At 40.3% G+C, this 17,372-nt stretch overlaps 2 protein-coding genes across 3 annotated transcripts in view; one reads left to right on the top strand and one right to left on the bottom strand.

Annotated features, from left to right (window-relative positions):
• Nucleotides 1-3,471: 3,471 nt before the first annotated feature.
• Nucleotides 3,472-5,992, top strand: LOC135506096 (homeobox protein Nkx-2.4-like). Its single transcript, XM_064925521.1, has 2 exons — nt 3,472-4,198; nt 4,377-5,992. The coding sequence occupies exons 1-2, from the start codon at nt 3,832-3,834 to the stop codon at nt 5,042-5,044; spliced, it is 1,035 nt and encodes a 344-aa protein (XP_064781593.1). The 5' UTR covers nt 3,472-3,831; the 3' UTR covers nt 5,045-5,992.
• Nucleotides 5,993-6,785: 793 nt separating this feature from the next.
• LOC135506095 (5'-3' exoribonuclease 2-like) overlaps nt 6,786-17,372 on the bottom strand; it is a 38,627-nt gene continuing 28,040 nt past the window's right edge. For both annotated transcript variants that reach the window (XM_064925519.1, XM_064925520.1), the window contains 5 exons: nt 16,783-16,917; nt 15,495-15,625; nt 10,459-10,522; nt 8,042-8,192; nt 6,786-7,108 (listed from right to left, as the gene is read on the bottom strand). In XM_064925519.1, the coding sequence (XP_064781591.1) occupies nt 7,046-7,108; nt 8,042-8,192; nt 10,459-10,522; nt 15,495-15,625; nt 16,783-16,917 (544 nt within the window). In that variant the 3' untranslated portion in view covers nt 6,786-7,045. The remainder of the gene's footprint in view (nt 7,109-8,041; nt 8,193-10,458; nt 10,523-15,494; nt 15,626-16,782; nt 16,918-17,372) is intronic.

Below are 17,372 nucleotides of genomic sequence, written 5' to 3'. Positions count from 1 at the left end.
ATTTTTATAGGGCATAGACTACCTACCTACAAGAGAAGCCACCGTGTGCATGCAGTGGAACCTAGTATTTAAATCTGACCTCTCCCCTTGTGAAACATATTGTCATTATTTACAAAATTGTCAGACAGTGTAGTCGGCAAACATAGCCTATAGGCCCTCCGTTGAGCAAATACCCAGGGGGTTTGGTGTAATTCAAATGAACTAATCGTTCATAAGGGATTGACTAAACAAAGAGAGCAGACGTACAGGTTCGTCTCGTGCACAAGGAATGACGTCCCAATACGATTCGATAAGATTAGTAGTTTGTAGCACAGCTGTGTAACTTAATATAGCTGCCCTTTGTCTTGCAAACAGGACTTCCATTTCTGTAAATGTCTCTTCTGCAGGAAAACGAAAAGGCGTTAACTGTCCTTCAACATTCTGAAACCGTCGAACCGTGTAGGTTACAAAATATACTTCGGTAAATAATTTCTATCCATCTTGTTTATTTCTTGTTGACCTCGACGTGACATGAAAGTTGAGATCATAGCTTTTCGTTTAGTTGAATTGGGTTAGCTAACAAGCACGGACTCCGCACAAGCTCATTTGCTTCACTTACATCTCCGGTGTATTAGCAGGAACGGTTCAGGACCCGGCCTTCACTCTAAGCGCACAAACCCTTTACTGACCTCTCCAAATCTCTCATGTTATTGAGCCAGTGATGCCGAAATGCATCAAGTGCCCCATTGATGGCAAATATGCCATCCCTCTACTGCAAGACATATGGGTATTTTCAAATATAACCTCAAACGAATTGCATGTTTTTGTTTATGATCCTAAAATATTTTATATACATGTATAACCCCATAAATGTGTAGGGTGTCCTTTTATGGGGGATAGGTGATGAACAATTATTATATAGAGGTAATATATAGCATAACAATATTTGAACACAATTCAAATATCATTTAGAATTCACAATAATTCGCAATTTGGTCCATTTCTGTCACCTCATAATAATCTGTCATTGTCGGAAAGCAGAAATTATGTAAAAAAAAAAAATAGGCCTACGATTTTCTTTTTTTTTAAGGGGGGGGGTCAATTGTTCTGCTTAGTGCTAGAGTGTCTCTGATTTTCTTTCCCAATCAAAATGTCTGTTGTATTTTGTGCTATATTAGTTATGATGAACAAGACTATTTACATCCAGTGTCGCTGCATCTAATCAAAAGTGAAATTGAGCTTACTGTTTTGGCCTATAACTAGTATTTACACAATTACCTAAAACAGTTTTTGGAGTGTTTAATCATTTGAAATGTCTAGGAAAGTAATAGGCCTATATCGGCCATAGGTAGTCTATGGGCTGTATTGTAAACGATTATGTAATAATACCTTTCTATACAATTTTGACCTATTTTGGGTTTAAGCGTTTTGCTTCTATTACGTTATGTCAAGAATATAGCCAATTTGCTACACCATAATCAGCTCAATGTTCTATCGGTGTCTATTAATAATTGCTACACAAACGATTAGTTTACGGAACACCAATCTATCATAATAATTGCAGTCTAATTTGACCGGCTTCATTCATATTGAACAGGTATTCATGATAAAAAGTTACCAGTCAATAGAAACATGATTAAGACAAAAACAATGTACCTGCAATGCAATGGTCCCGAGCTGAAAATATAATTTTCACCTGCTGTAAGCCAGCACATGCGATAGTCTATTCGAATAATATTGTGTGAATAGGCATATGTATTGATAGCTATCAATGCACGTTTTAATGTAAATACCGAAGTCATTCGTTTTTTTCGTTGTCTATGGAGCCATGATAATAGGAGCGCGTACGTTGGAATGAAAGAAGTGAGCAAAATTAGTAGTGCGGTGGTCCCTAGCCATACCCTCTGACTGAAAGGTCCACGAGGTTGAGAGGTTTGGTTATTTGCATACAGAAACACACTGCACGGTGATGAGTATCTGCGGTAATAAGGCTATTTCTGGTAGCCATCACAGCACAATTGGTTTATTATTAACTATGATACAACGGGTGCATAGCCTACACATGAAAAGTAGAAGAATTTATCCAATCTGTACATTTTAATGAAATGTATGCTACAATTGTGCGAGGCAAACCTTGACGCAGGCCTGAGCAAAATTAGGAACAATGTTATCGAAATTAAATACTCTGGGCTTATAGCCAACAAGGGAACAAGCATAGAACAATATGCTATACAGAATACGTCTGCATTCGACAAGACAGAGAAGAGGACATTTAAAAACGTTTTTTAATTGGAAAATTAACAAAACTGAAACCATGAGTAAAGAGTAAACAAGAGAATGTTTCAATAGGCCAGTCAGTATCGAGCAAACGTGACTGTTCTTCAGCACTTAACCATTCTACGGCCTTGCAATCTCTTTCTGCTACAGGGACTTCACCGCTATGTGCACAGAATTTAGAAATGATCTATGAAGTTTTACTTCACTTTTATAAAGATTGACAAAAGAGAACATTAGGCGAAGATAACAGACATTGTATTTAACTGAACTAGATTCACCTGTTAAGTCAATAGCCTGCACCAAAGACATTCCTGGTTAAAAAAAAGAATTAGGCAGTTTTATAGTGAGTGACTTGAAAGTCACAAAATCACCATTACATTTGACCCTTTTGAAATGTTCAGATTAGCCTACTCGCATAGCCTACCTCTGAAGCATTCGATGAGTTGAAGCAGGTGAACTCGAAATCGTCTGAGATAAAATTACCATTATAGATCAAAGTCTAAATGACAATGAGTTATTAACAACATTAGCATGCTACTGGTGATCCATCATTTTTGTTTTAGAAAATATAAGGCCTTAATACGCATTTAATTGTCTTAGATGAATCTTGTTCACATCAAGACTTGATTGGCATTGAATCGCTGGCATTTTTTTTGCGTTCTATGATGATATTGTGCTATAAATTATATTCTATCCGTGAGCTGTCCAAAATTAAATGTAGGCTAATTGCAAAATATAAAAGTACAAGGATGACTGGAATACAAGTCAACAAGTGGAATTTGTCCGTCTTCCAATGAGTGACTCGTTAACCGCAGTGAACACAATGTCACTGGAAAACAAAGGTAGGCTGTTTTTATTTCTTCACATCTACATATTTAAACACATTAATCCACTGTATTGTCTGAATGAAATGTAGTAAAGAATAAGCAAAAATACACAACAGTAAATAAAAACGATATGGTCTAATGTACCCATTTGTCAACATGAGAAATCACACACATAAAAATGCAAAATGATCAGAATGTGGCAGGTTGGATGATGAACTAAAGTGTCTTCATTTTTGTGCCCGATTCTCCGTCTCGTGTCTGCTCCAAGAGCTCTCGAGTTAATAAAAAGGTTGCCATTTCATTAGGCTATGGCAACAGATGTACCTAACTTCAACAACACTATAGCTTATAGACCAAATAAACTTTTAAAATACGTTTAAAATCAAGTCCATATCCGAGGTATTTGTGAAGTTGACGTTTAAAGTTCAACCCATCTAGGCGGCATCTTGCTGATCTGAACTAAAAAAGTAGCATTTTCCTCAATTACCCCGGTAAAATGTCAATGGCCATTGTTGGATCGTTTGGCTCGTTGCTCCGCCCCTTGTGTTTGTCGTAAACCTGGCGCCTGGCTAGAGTAAACAAGATAAGAGCGTCCAAGGCTCCCCTCCTTCTCCAAGGCGATCAATTGGATATCTCAGACGGACCCACAAGTACTCTATTACGTAGGTGTCCTGTGAGCAGTGAGGGGACAACAGCACCACAGTCGGGCTTGTTCCGCGTTCAGCCATATTCACCTGCGGGCTAAACCATGTCCTTGAGCCCAAAGCACTCAACTCCTTTCTCAGTGACAGATATTTTAAGCCCGATCGAGGAGACCTACAGAAAGTTTGGAGGAATGGACTGTACAGGGAGCCTCGCGTCTCCGCTGGGAGCATATCGACAGACTTCGGTGTCTCAACCGGGACTGCAGCAGCACTCCATGGGCCATAACACCGGGGTGGCGAGCGCTTATCACATGCCACACAGCGTCTCCCAATTTTCCAGCGCCATGGGTGGATACTGCAACGGCAGCATCGGTAATATGGGAGACCTCCCGTCGTACCAAGACACCATGAGGAACGGCGCAGCAGCAACTGCATGGTATAGCGCAAACACCGAACCTCGCTATCCAACAAGTAAGTTGAAAAAAACTCAGTCTTGTTTCTTTTCAAATAAATACCAAAGACAATTCGTTTTCAATAAAAATACAAATGAATGAAAACTACATTGTAATGGGGCATGATGCACAGCACCTAATTTAGACTGCATTTAATATGAATTCATTTAACAGCCTATATCTGTGCGCTATTGCAGTTTCTAGATTCATGGGGGCTTCCAATGGGATGAACATGACCGGGATGGGGACGCTTGCTGGGATGGACGCCACCAAGTCCATGGTGACCCTACACTCAGCGCCCAGGAGAAAACGAAGGGTGCTCTTCTCTCAGGCCCAGGTGTACGAGCTGGAGAGGCGGTTTAAGCAGCAGAAATACCTGTCAGCACCCGAGAGGGAACACCTAGCGAGCATGATCCACCTGTCACCGACACAGGTCAAGATTTGGTTCCAGAACCACCGGTACAAAATGAAACGCCAGGCGAAGGACAAAGCCACACTGCAGATTCAACAGGAAAATGGCAATGTGTGCCCACAGCAGTCACCGAGGCGTGTGGCAGTCCCGGTTCTCGTGAAGGATGGCAAGCCCAGTCAGAACGGATCCAGCACACCGACGTCTGGGCATCAGCAGGTGCAGCAGCAGAACGTCTCTAGTGGAGCGATGACAGCTTCGGGCAGTGCGGTGGTCAATCACCATCAGAATCAGCTGGTGCATCATCCATTGTCCACTGCTGAAGAACTGGAGGAAATGTCCCCCAGTCCCCCTATTTTACACAGCCAGATTAACATGGCTCAGACAGAAGCGGCTCTCCTCGAGTACACCAATAACATGGTCAGTTCAAACCTGCTTTATGGCAGAACTTGGTAGAAGGAAGAAATGTACATTTGAATTCGGAGACAATAACGGCAAGTGGATTTTAAGCCGGAAAGACATTGGTCGTTGATGACATTGAGGACAACAGAAGCACCAGAATTTGACATTTTGGAGGTGCATGGTGCACCTATTATTAATTAACAGTCGGCCGTGCGTGTACACTTTTGATCAAGAGTATTTGATAAAAATGAGACTCCCAAGCACTCCGTAACGGTATTATTCGGGTGTAAAAGGGAGTGAAGTTATTTGTTGCGATTCAATTCTTTAAGGACACGAGGGTATCAATCCGATGAATGAACCTTAACTGTATATAGCTAACAAAAATATTTCATGTGACTATGATTTTTGTTTTTAAACGAAATATTTGTTAAAAAATTGTTTTGGTAAATTGCAAAATGTGATTGCTGCTGCATAGCGTAAATATATACAAATCACATTCCTGTTAAACTTTAACAAAATATCGCTTGGCATGTAAGCATTACTGCTTATTTATGTTGATAGAATAATTATGAGGCACATTGACTGGAATGCATCGAATTTCACAGGTATATCACAATGATTTCAAACAGATCTAATGTAATTTAATTATTCAAATGATATTGTACTTTACATTATAGCAATGTTACAATTTGTGTTTATTTCTTATTACCACACAATTATTGAAAGAAAACAGATTCAATAAATGTAAATTCCAATATTTTCTGCCATTACAAGCCATCATGGTTAAGTGGAGATAAACATTTAAGCACCTAGTCTATACAGCATGATAAAGTCCTAAAACGCAAGACTACTTGCAGAAGATTAAATTGGACCTGTTAGGCTGTTTGGGCAAACAAGGTATATTATCAGGTGATGAAAGGTTAGAATTTCCAAGCAACGGTAACTGCACTCAATTGTTTCAGATTGTCATTTCCAATAAATATAATTTTTTTGTTGTTGTTATTCCTGGGTTCTTTGTGACTTTGAAATACAGGCTAGCAAAAATGCTAATTAATGCGAGGCTAAATTAGCCTAGTTGATAATATGACCCAAATTAAATAAAGGAATGGGGACATAATTGAGACAAAATATTATAATTTTGGTGGGTGCTTAAATTTGTCCTATTTCACACATGTACAGGTGTATATTATTGCATGTGTGAATTGCATATCCGAACTCCCCCTGAGACATCTTCACAGTGGGGTGAAGGCCAGGGTTTGCCATTATCAATGCGATTAGGATTAAGTGCCTTGCTCAACGACTAATAACAGATTTTTTTCACCTTGTTAGCTTGGGGATTCAAACAAGCGCCCTTTTCGGTTACTGGCCCAATGCTCTAACCACTAGACTACATGCTGCCCTGTACTGCATGACCAGCACCAAGACGCCAACTAGCCGAAAAAGTACATTGTGCTACCTGCCCGCTAAAATACCATTCAGCCATTCATCTACCTTTAAAAATGGACCGTGACGATTTAATGAAACAAGACAGGATATAAAATAGGATGCTATTGGTTAATGACATTATTTCACCTCAAAAACAAAGGCTTGATGCAACTGCCTTCGAGTTCGCCGATCTAAATTAATGACTAAAGAATTAAGTTGATAAAAAACCTAAATAAACCCATTATCTAGTGTTTAACTCCTTAATGATTTAGGTATTTTAAGTTGACAAACAAATTAATTATTTTTTCTACGAATGCTTGACAAAAAGGTTGACAGAAATCAGCAGAAATGTGATTCTAAAAACCAAAGATGTGATGCAAAAAGTTGAATTTGGTTTTATTTCAGAAAATATAGTAACTTGTACACTGAAATATGGAGCTAATCTTACCAAATGAACTGACAATGACAATTGTCTTGACTGACTTGTATTTCACAAGTTTTACAGGTATTCTTAAAAATGCATTACATAAAATAACATTTTTTTTTTAGGTAGAATTAAAAACATCTTACAAGTAAACAGCCTGAAAAAATTAAAAATTAAAATCGCCTTCGGCACTACTAGGTCTGAATTTAACTCCAATTGTATTTTCCTTCTGGGGGTGGCAAGTGGTAATTCCGTCCAGAGTGGTATCCCTGTAAAACACAGAAAACAAGGGCCAAATCAGTCAGAAACTTGAGTATGAAGTGCATGTGCATGTGCATAGTATAGGTGCTCCTAATGCCCTGGAGGCATGCTCCTAATGCTCTGGAGGTGTGCTCCTTGTAAGATGGACATTGTTGGCGTCAATAATAGTTACTATCCAGGAAAAAGTTCCAAAAGGCCTAATTCATGGTAAACAGGAGTTAGTGCACTCAAACAGGCAAAAGTCACTTCGTGTAGGCTTTATTCCATTGATCAAATGAACACAGGTAGGGCTGGGCGATATGGAAAAAATCTCATATCCCGAAATAGGTCATTTCAAATCCAGATAACGATACATTTCACGATATATACAAAAACCTCTTAAAGTCTTGAGTCGGGGGTTTGTTTTGAGCACTTGACTGTACTTTTCTGGGTCTCATCCATAGACTCTCCGTACTGTTTCACATGATTCTTGCGTAGGTGGTAAAATAGGTTAGTGGTGTTTGAGTTTGTTGTCGGGACCGGCCTGCGGCATATTTTGCAGAGGTTGGTTTTATGGTCCGTGTCAGACTTTTGATACCCAAACCACGTCTATGCGACCGAAGTTACCCCTCTTTTAGGTACGAGCTCCCTGTCTCCGTGCCACGTTCACTATTCTCCATGTTTGTTTGTGGTGCAAATGTCCTTCCACACGACATGTGTGGAAGAACGCAAAGTGTCGTCCAATTGACAAAAAATATTGCCGTAAAGAGTGCGATTTGCGACACAACGAAATAAACGATAGAGCATAATAGGAAACGATAGATGTATTTCTATCGTCACACGATATAAATCGTCATATCGCCCAGCCCTAAACACAGGTATATTGACGTTGAGGTCACGTCTTCCTCATTATTGATGTCATATGTTAGTCCTAAATAAAGTCAGCTGAATAATGTAGTTACCGGTTGTCCTCCACGGTCTCCTCTGCGGTCTCCTCTGTGGTCGTCCTGACCACGCTGCTGATGGTAGCCGCCCTGGCCCTGCCCCCCTCCGTGGCCTCCTCTCTGAGTCGACCGGTCCCAGCCATGCCCACCACCACCACCATACTGCTGCCTGTGTGGGTACAAACATTGTTGTTTTGGACTTTAATGACTTATTTAATTTGTTAATTTCTGGACTGTAGGGTCTACATCACAAATCAACTCTTAACTGCCATGTCATAGAAGATGACTAAATGAAATCACAGCTAACTTGCAATAATTTAGATGTTATCAGAAAGTAAATTAGACAAACCAGAAATTAACACAGCTAGTCAATGAACCGTTCAAGTCATCATAACAGAATATAATACAATAAAAAATAGTTTCATAATTTGCCGTATTGTACATTGCTCTTCTTAGATGTATTTTTAAAATTGGCATAAGCACAGTTTACATTTATTCCGAGGGACTTACAGGAGCAATTAAGGTTAAGTGCCTTGCTAAAGGGCACAGCCTTTTCACAGAGTTGGCTCGGGATTCGAACCAGCAACTTTTCGGTTACTGACCCAACGCCCTGTACTGGCATGATCCAAATTTCAGCTCCAAGACACTAGCAAACCGAATAAGTAGATTGTGCCGATTCATATCTAAATTCTGACATCTGTATGTGCCTTGGCCTTTCAGTACGTTTACACACACAGTAATAACTCAATATTAAAATAGATGGCAACAGGTTGAGTATGGCAGTCATGTTAACGCCTTATTCTGCTTATTTTAAATCTGCGCATAGTCATATTCAAAGTAAGCAAATGCCAATTAAAACACCTGGTTTCTGAGTAATCTTTCAAATTAGGAGTTCTAGTGGTGTATTTGATCTGCGCATGTGACATCACCGGAAGTGCAAGCTTCCCTCTTATGCATGAGTGAAGTGAGATCGGAAAACTGAAAGCATGCACTTAGTTTTCATATAAACTTTATATGTCCGAATATGCTTCACAAAAGTAAATGTTTGCGATTTTTTGCATTTATCATAGTCCCCTCGTAGCCTGATTTCAGATGTGTCCTTGTGAACAATATTAGGGAAATTGCAAAGCATGTAAACGTTTAAGTCAAACTATTATATTAATCTGACTATCTGCAATTGTTTTGTGTGCATGTTAGAGTCTCATAGACAGCTACAAACACATTAGCCATGCTGGGCAATTTAGGCTTCAGGCCCTCCCTGCTCCAGTCCTACCCATTATTCAGTCTAAATATGTCAAAGCGCCTAATCAGGAGCAAAAACCCCCCAAATCTTTTCCAGTTCTATTGATGCAGCTTTCAATTGACCATGGTGACCTAGCAACATCCCTGCTAATTAGTATCAACCTGGAGATTTAATTCAGAAGAAAAAAATGGCCACCCATTTCACATGAATAAAAGTATAAGAATATTAAATGTATGCCAAAGTATCTAATAAACCAGACATTTACATGTGACTTGAATCGTGAATTGCACTCATCCCTAAAATGAGGACGCCACATTGCATGTGTGTGACGCCCACACCACCAGTCCAAGACTAATGCCTCAGCAATGTGTCCATCCATAAGCCAAGCCACCATATTAAGTCTCATATTATTCACTACAATGGTCGAAGGAAGAAGGAACCGTCCTAGAAGGGCCCATCCCTCATTATTGAACCATGTCACATTCATCCCCAATGCCAGACTTAGCCGTGCACTGGAATCCGTAATCCCTCCTACAGGTTCCTTATGCATGTAATTTCAGTCCAGCTGGTATAAGTAGTGATAGAAACAGTTTTCAGTTCACCACTAATAACTAGTGACCTAAGGTGACAGAGAGCCACAATGGACCTGGAAGGCCTGAAAAGTTGAACCAAAGAAGCTGATTAGCCCTTCAAGAGGTCTGGAGAAAGAATCAATGACGGGTCTGTGTGGACACTGTGGCGCCGGAATGATACTGCCAGAGCAGTATTAGTGACGCCTCATTAAGTTGGCCAAACCTCCTCAAGAGAAATTTGTTTAGCGCTCCCAAATTCTTAATTCATCTCTAAGCCCCCCCACGGTGAAGCCCAGTGGTCTCAACTAATAAAGCAAGATGTTTCATCTACCTGTACATTTAGTGGGACTCAGTGGTCCCCCACTAAAGCACTGGAACAGTTTGTACTAACCACATATTACGCTAAACCTCATGTGTAGTAAAAAAACAAATGTGTATCAAGGTTAACTTAATATGCTGCAGCGAGCAGCCTTTAAAAAAATAAATAATACTACTACATCGGTTTATAAAGTTTATATAAAATTCTACTGCATCATTCATGAACTTAGTAGGCCCAGGATGAGGGAATACCGTGTAAATACATGCCTATGTATAAAAAGCAGACAAAGCCGTAGACTCACCTTGGATATTGCTGCGGAGGGTTGTATGGGGGAGGTGTCCCTAGAAGACCCTGCTGCCTAGAATCTGTGGGTGACAAGAGACTTTCAAAAAAGGGCGCCAACACACTACTAAGTGAACATAACGAGCGCAACTCTTAAAGAGCAATACTTTATTTATCTAAGAATTTTGTTCTGATGAGTTGCCATCAGTGTCATTTCCACACACACACGAACACACACACACACACACACACACACTCTGCATAGATAAAATCAGCTATGAGATTTGTCTCAGTAGTGTAAATGTTAGATTGACAAAATGGGACACCACTTAATTTGAAAAATAATAATAAGATAATTCCTTTGAGTGAAATTTAAAAGTGCTGCACGAAATGTTTGCCAATCAACATGGAAACTCAGATTTGGTATACAACACTGCAACAGCATGTCAAAATGTACAAGTTAATTAACCCAATTAATTTCAGCTTTAACCTCAATATCAAACCCATAAATTTCAATCTTAAAACTGATCCAAGAGATAAAACAATCCCAAAGATAAAATGAATCCCATTGAAGCACTAAATCACAATAAGATTTGAGGTGGGTGGAAAAGAGGAAAAAATGCTTCATTTGCATTCCTTCCTTCAGGAAAATGAAATAAGCATTCAGTGGGCAGCATTGTGGATGGCTCAAGTACCCCTGGTTCTAGCGCAGCGAGCCCCTTTGAGAGCCGCTTCTTCTAGATCCGCTGTTGCCAAGGCAATGACCAGCTGCAAGCCTGGGACTTGATTGTTTATAGGGGCAGGCCTGGTGAGTGGGTGAGACAGGAGGAGAGGGGGCGGGGTGAAGGGTGTGATGAAAAGAACTTCAGCAAAGAAAAGCCAGTCATTTACAAACCTGGATTGGAGGCTGGTGTTAAAAGAAATTTGATAAGAGGCGATGGGATCCCTGGGAAATAAACACGTTTGGCCTGGTGGTACAATACCCAGTGCTCAATGTTATGACATGTAGAGAGTTTAACATGGTCTGAGATGACCAAGAGAGAATATAGACTGGTTGGTCAGTCTGACTTACGGTGGAGTAAAGTAGACCACAAGCCAACATAACTGAGCAAACTAGGGTTTTCAGATGTATAATTTTCAGCCACTTGAGAAAGTTATTTTTTCTATGTATAACCGAAACATACCAACAATGCATAACTGTTTGTCCAGACGAAGTGATTAGGTTGGATCTGTAGATGAGTAAATCTTGACAGTTAATAATCTCTTGGACCAACACAACCTTATTGAGGACCACCCACTCTGGCCTGTGTCTTCTGTCCTACTCTGATGACCAGCAGGCAGTCACTCAACTGCGGACATTACAATTACACACCTGTCAATCTCCTTAATTAACAATGATCTACAACTCTAGAGCCCTGGGCCATGTGATACAAAAGACAATGAAGGATTACACCTAAAATCCCCCGGTACAATATACAGTCACTGTATTAACCCAAGGGATTACAACTAGCTCAAACCAACTCACATGTCCCTCAATACACATGTTCTTCCATTACTATAGTAAAACAGTTGGTGAAGTTATAGGTCTAGAACTTATACGTTTGGAAATAGAATTCCATGGGATAAGACCGTTAAACTGCAACTTTTAAACGATGCGACAAAAACAATGTGACTGGACGTCAGAAGACTAATGGCGACCAGCGGTGTCTCCCCAGTGGGTCATTACACAGCAGCAATAGTCACAACAAAACCCCACAGCATGTTTCAGAGACAGCGCGTTGACACATCACCACATGGGGGTAGAGGTGCAGTCAAAGGGGAAGTTAACTTTGGTTTCAACCCTCCCTAGTCTACCACACATCCAATCAAATGGGATCCTCCCAGAAGGCTTTTATCAGAAGGGCCAGTGTGTCCAGAAGCACTTGACAATCTCATTACCACCCCCAGTCTCCCAGAGCAGCTAGCACCACTAATCAGCAAACGGGGACACCGGGAGGGACACAGGAGCCCCCCCAACCAAACACAAAGGACCCAGCCGGACCAGGGTGATTACTGACAACCTAGTGGATCCTCTCAGAGAGAGACAGTTAACAGCAACAAAAGCATGTCTTTGAACTCCGAGCACACTAACGTCCTAGAGTTGTTTTCTAGTCTGGTCTCAATAACTAGTCAGGCTAATTGTGCTGTTGGGACCGATAATGCCAAGTCTGCATGTATACAGTGCCTATAGAAAGTCTACACCGCACTTGAATTTCTACACATTTTGTGTTACAAAGTGGGATTAAAATGGATTTAATTGTACATTTTGTCAATGATCTACACAACATACTCTGTCAAAGTGGAAGAACAATTCTACTATATTTGAAAGACTAATGAAAAATAACACTAATATATCTTCATTAGATAAGAATTCACCCCAGAGTCAATACATGTTAGAAACACCTTAGGCAGAGTCTTCTTGGGTAAGTCTCACCTGTATTGTGCTAAATTATTCTATTTAAAATTATTCACGCTCTGTCAAGATGTTGGTGATCATGGCTAGACAGCAATTTTAAAGTTTTGCCATAGATTTAAGCATATTTAAGTCAAAACCTTAACTTGGCCACTCAGGAACATTTACTGTCTTCTTGGTAGGCAACTCAAGCGTAGATTTTGCTGTGTGTTGTATGTTATTGTCCTGCTGAAAGGTGAATTCCTCTCCCAGTGTCTGGTGTAAGACAGACTGAAGCAGGTTTTACTTTAGGATTGACTGCGCTTAGCTCCATTTCTTTTCATCCTGAAAAACTCACTAGTCTTTGCCGATGTCAAGCATACCCATAATATGATGCAGCCACCACCATGATTTGCACTCTTCTTTTCACTCTCATTGAAGTCATTACTGTGAAGTCATTGCTGTGGAGTCACTACACTGTCATTGAAGTCATTGCTGTGGAGTCACTACACTGTCATTGAAGTCATTGCTGTGGAGTCACTACACTGTCATTGAAGTCATTACTGTGGAGTCACTACACTGTCATTGAAGTCATTGCTGTGGAGTCACTACACTGTTATTGAAGTCATTACTGTGGAGTCACTACACTCTCATTGAAGTCATTACTGTGGAGTCACTACACTCTCATTGAAGTCATTACTGTGGAGTCACTACACTCTCATTGAAGTCATTACTGTGGAGTCACTGCAATGTTGTTAATCCAGCCTCAGTTTTCTACCGTCACAGTCAATGAACTCTGTAGCTGTTTTTATACAATCCCTAATGGTCTCATGGTGACATCCCTAAGCAATTTCCTTCCTGTCCTGTAGCTCAGTTCAGATGGACGGCTGCATCTTTGATTTGTCTGGGTGGTTTAATACATCAGCGACAGCATCATTTCCATGCTTAAAGACATATTAAATGTCTGATTTATTGTTACCCATCTACCAATCACAGCAGTTTCTTTATGAGGCTTTTGAAAAGCTCCCTGGTCTTTGTAGATGAATCTGTGCTTGAAATTCAATACTTGACTGGGGAACCTTACAGATGTATGGGGAAAGAGGAAGGGGGTAGTCATTAAAAATAATGTCAACCCCCATTATTTCACACAGAGTGAATTCATAACTTGTGATTTGTTAAACCAGATTTTACTTCTGAACTAGCTTAGTTTTGCCTAAACAAAAGGGGGTGAATACTAATAATTTTTTAATAAATAAAAATATATTTTCACTTGACATGTGTATTTTGTGTAGATCAATGATCCCAAAAAATGACAATTACATCTATTTAAATCCCACTTTGTAACACAACAAAATGTGAAAAGTTCAAGGGGGTGTAGACTTTCCATAGGGAATGTGGTTATTAATCTCATTAAATATAACAATTCATAATCATGAAACCTGTACATAAATGAGTTGACCAAAATGGCTAGATTCTCTTATTATGGATGGGCATGGGAATAAATACTACAATTATTTCTACAATTATTTCATGTAAATTGCTCTTACTGACTTAATGTGTAGGCCATCTGGTTATTCAAGGAAAGTGTCAAAGGTACAGTAGTTGGTGAAATTAAGCAGTTCCAATTCACATCAACTAAATGTTAATATCAAGCCGCCAGAAGTGTAGGAATAATTACATCTCTTCAGGAGGACTAGAAGAACATGAATAAAAAAATCCCACCGTCACGTAAAGTGACAAGTTGAAGAGAAACAGGCCCACAATCAGATGGGCCAGAGTATTAACCCTGATTGCCTTAATCAAAATAACGCTCATATAGAAAAAGAGAGGATGAAGTTCGGTCCTACGCTGCTAATTGGCAAGTTTACCATCAGGAATAAACAGCATAGGCCAGGGGAGGCACTGGCTGCCACAATCCGAAGGAGCCAAGGCTTATTTGCATCAAGTGCCACCATAATAGTCTCGACTCCCCCACAAGCTATCAGCAGACAGATGAGATTATTCATCCATTTGCAAATTGGCACATCAAAGTCAAATTGGAGAACCGAGTCTGCTTCCCAAAAGACAAACTATTCCCTATATAGTGCACTACTTTTGACTGGAGCTCTACGGGCATGATATAGGTCAAAAGTAGTGCACTATGTAGGGAATAGGGTGCTATTTGTAACACACACCTGCTGTCAGAGGAGCATGAGGCAAGGGCCCAACCAGGAGCCTCTGATTAGGGGCAGGGAAACACAGAGAGAGAGAGAGAGCGAGAGAGCGAGAGAGCGAGAGAGAGAGAATGTCCCCCCTCCATATGTAGGTTATACCATTCTAACTTCCCAGTGTTGAACAAAGGGCCATTTAATTGTATAATATAGTTATTTGTCTTTTCAGAAGAGGTATGATATCTCAGCCAAGGAGAAAGGAAGCGAAATGTTCCCACAAGTAAGGAATGATGAAACAAAAGGCCTTATCGGAGCGGAGATTACTGGCCGTCTGACAGCCTTTCTATTGCCCATTTTAGATGGAGAGAAAGTTACTACTTGACACAATGTAAAGGCTATATTTTAGTTGATCAGAAATGCAGTAAAGGTGTGTTTATCTGAGGCCTGCCCTGCCTGTGTGGGTGTAGGTCTTACGTTGGAAGGGTGGGAGGTGACCACCACTGCCGCTGTGGGGGGGCCGGTTGTAGTTCCCCTGGTGGTAGTTGCCAGGGGGCGGAGCGTTGCTGTACTGCCCACCTCCCTGCTGCTGTCTGTTCATGCTGTGACTGAAAACAACAGAACACGCAGAGTAAGTCACAGACGTTAAACATCCGTTAACGGCTGTTCCATATGCACTTCTATAAGCGCCAGCTGCCAGCCAAATAGCTGACTACTAACCCTTGTGGCCAGGTACTTAATTGAGGAAGACATTTGGGTCCGGATGCCACGCCAAGCGCACCCAATACGGTGGCGACTTTAGATTCAGGAACACACCAAGTCTGAGGCATTAAACATCAGCTAACGGCAGAAATCCTACACATACAGAACACATTTCATAAAACATTCCTACTGCGATGTAGTATATTATAGACATGACTGCTAATACTAACCATTTCCTGTCACAGCTAGACAGACTGACGAGTTTCAGAAGAAATTTCTTTGTTTCTAGCCATTTTGAGCCTGTAATCGAACCCACAAATGCTGATGCTCCAGATACTCAACTTGTCTAATGAAGGCCAGTTTATTGCTTCTTTCATCAGCACGACAGTTTTCAGCTGTGCTAACAATTTCAAAAGGGTTTTCTAATGATCAATTAACCTTTTAAAATTATAAACTTGGATTAGCTAACACAACGTGCCATTGGAACACAGGTGTGAAGGTTGCTGATAATGGGCCTCTGTACTTCTATGTAGATATTCCATGAAAAATCAGCCGTTTCCAGCTACAATAGTCCATTACAACATTTACAATGTCTATACTGTATTTCTGATCAATTTGATGTTATTTCAAAAACAAGGACATTTCTAAGTGACCCAAAACTTTTGAACGGTATGTGTGTATGTGCGTGCACACACAAGTTCAGAATCAGGCAGATGTTCAATTGCCCAGGTTCCTTAAAGGGACAATCCGGGATAGGTACATTCATTTTTAGACTTCATGAACTTTGAACTTGGTTTAACTATTTACTTTGTTAAATGTAACAGTGAACACTGTATAGTTTAAAACATCCCAGCTGTTCATCAAAAAAAGCATGGTGGGGGTGAGCATAGTTTGAATTAGACTGCAGATTTAAATGATAATCCAGCCTTCTGAGAACGTCTGACTAAGTCAAATAAAAGAGCTTAGATGGCATAAATCAAAAGGTGGGTATTTAATGGCGACTGTTGAAGGGACATCATAAAGGTCGGTCAATGCTATCTAGTTTGAAGTGGTGTACACGTACCCCAGGGCCCTGAAGGCTGACTGGTCAAGGTGGACCTGCTGCCTGTTGGAGTTGAAACCCAGTTGGGGCCTCCAGTTACCCCTGCCACGGTTACCTCTCTCCCAGTCTCCAGGCTTCAGAACCTTCTCAGGCATCCTGACGAAAGATTGTGGTAAGTACAATTTTTAGATTTTTCAAACAAATGAACAGTAACAAACAATCAACACCATACAATGTCAGAGCTCCATGATCAAACAAAAAAAATAAAGATAACACACATTTTAGACCCCACATGGGAAAATACAGGGCATTCGGAAAGTATTCAGATCGCTTCCCCTTTCCTACAATGTGTTACTTTACAGCCTTATTCTAAAATGTATTCAATTCATTTCCCCCCTGAAATCTACACACAATACCCCATAATGACAAAGTGAAAATAGGTTTATAAATGTTAGCACATTAACTTAAAATAAAAACCAGAAATAACTTATTACATAAGTATTCAGACCCTTTGCTACGAGACAAAAGAAAAAACCCCAGCTTGGTTGCATCCTGTTTCCATTGATCATCCTTGAGAAGTTTCTACAACTTGGGGTTCACCTGTGGTAAAT

The sequence above is a fragment of the Oncorhynchus masou genome, chromosome 19, assembly GCF_036934945.1.
Source record: "Oncorhynchus masou masou isolate Uvic2021 chromosome 19, UVic_Omas_1.1, whole genome shotgun sequence".
Classification (NCBI taxonomy): domain Eukaryota; kingdom Metazoa; phylum Chordata; class Actinopteri; order Salmoniformes; family Salmonidae; genus Oncorhynchus; species Oncorhynchus masou.
This window is presented reverse-complemented; position numbering and strand designations above follow the sequence as displayed.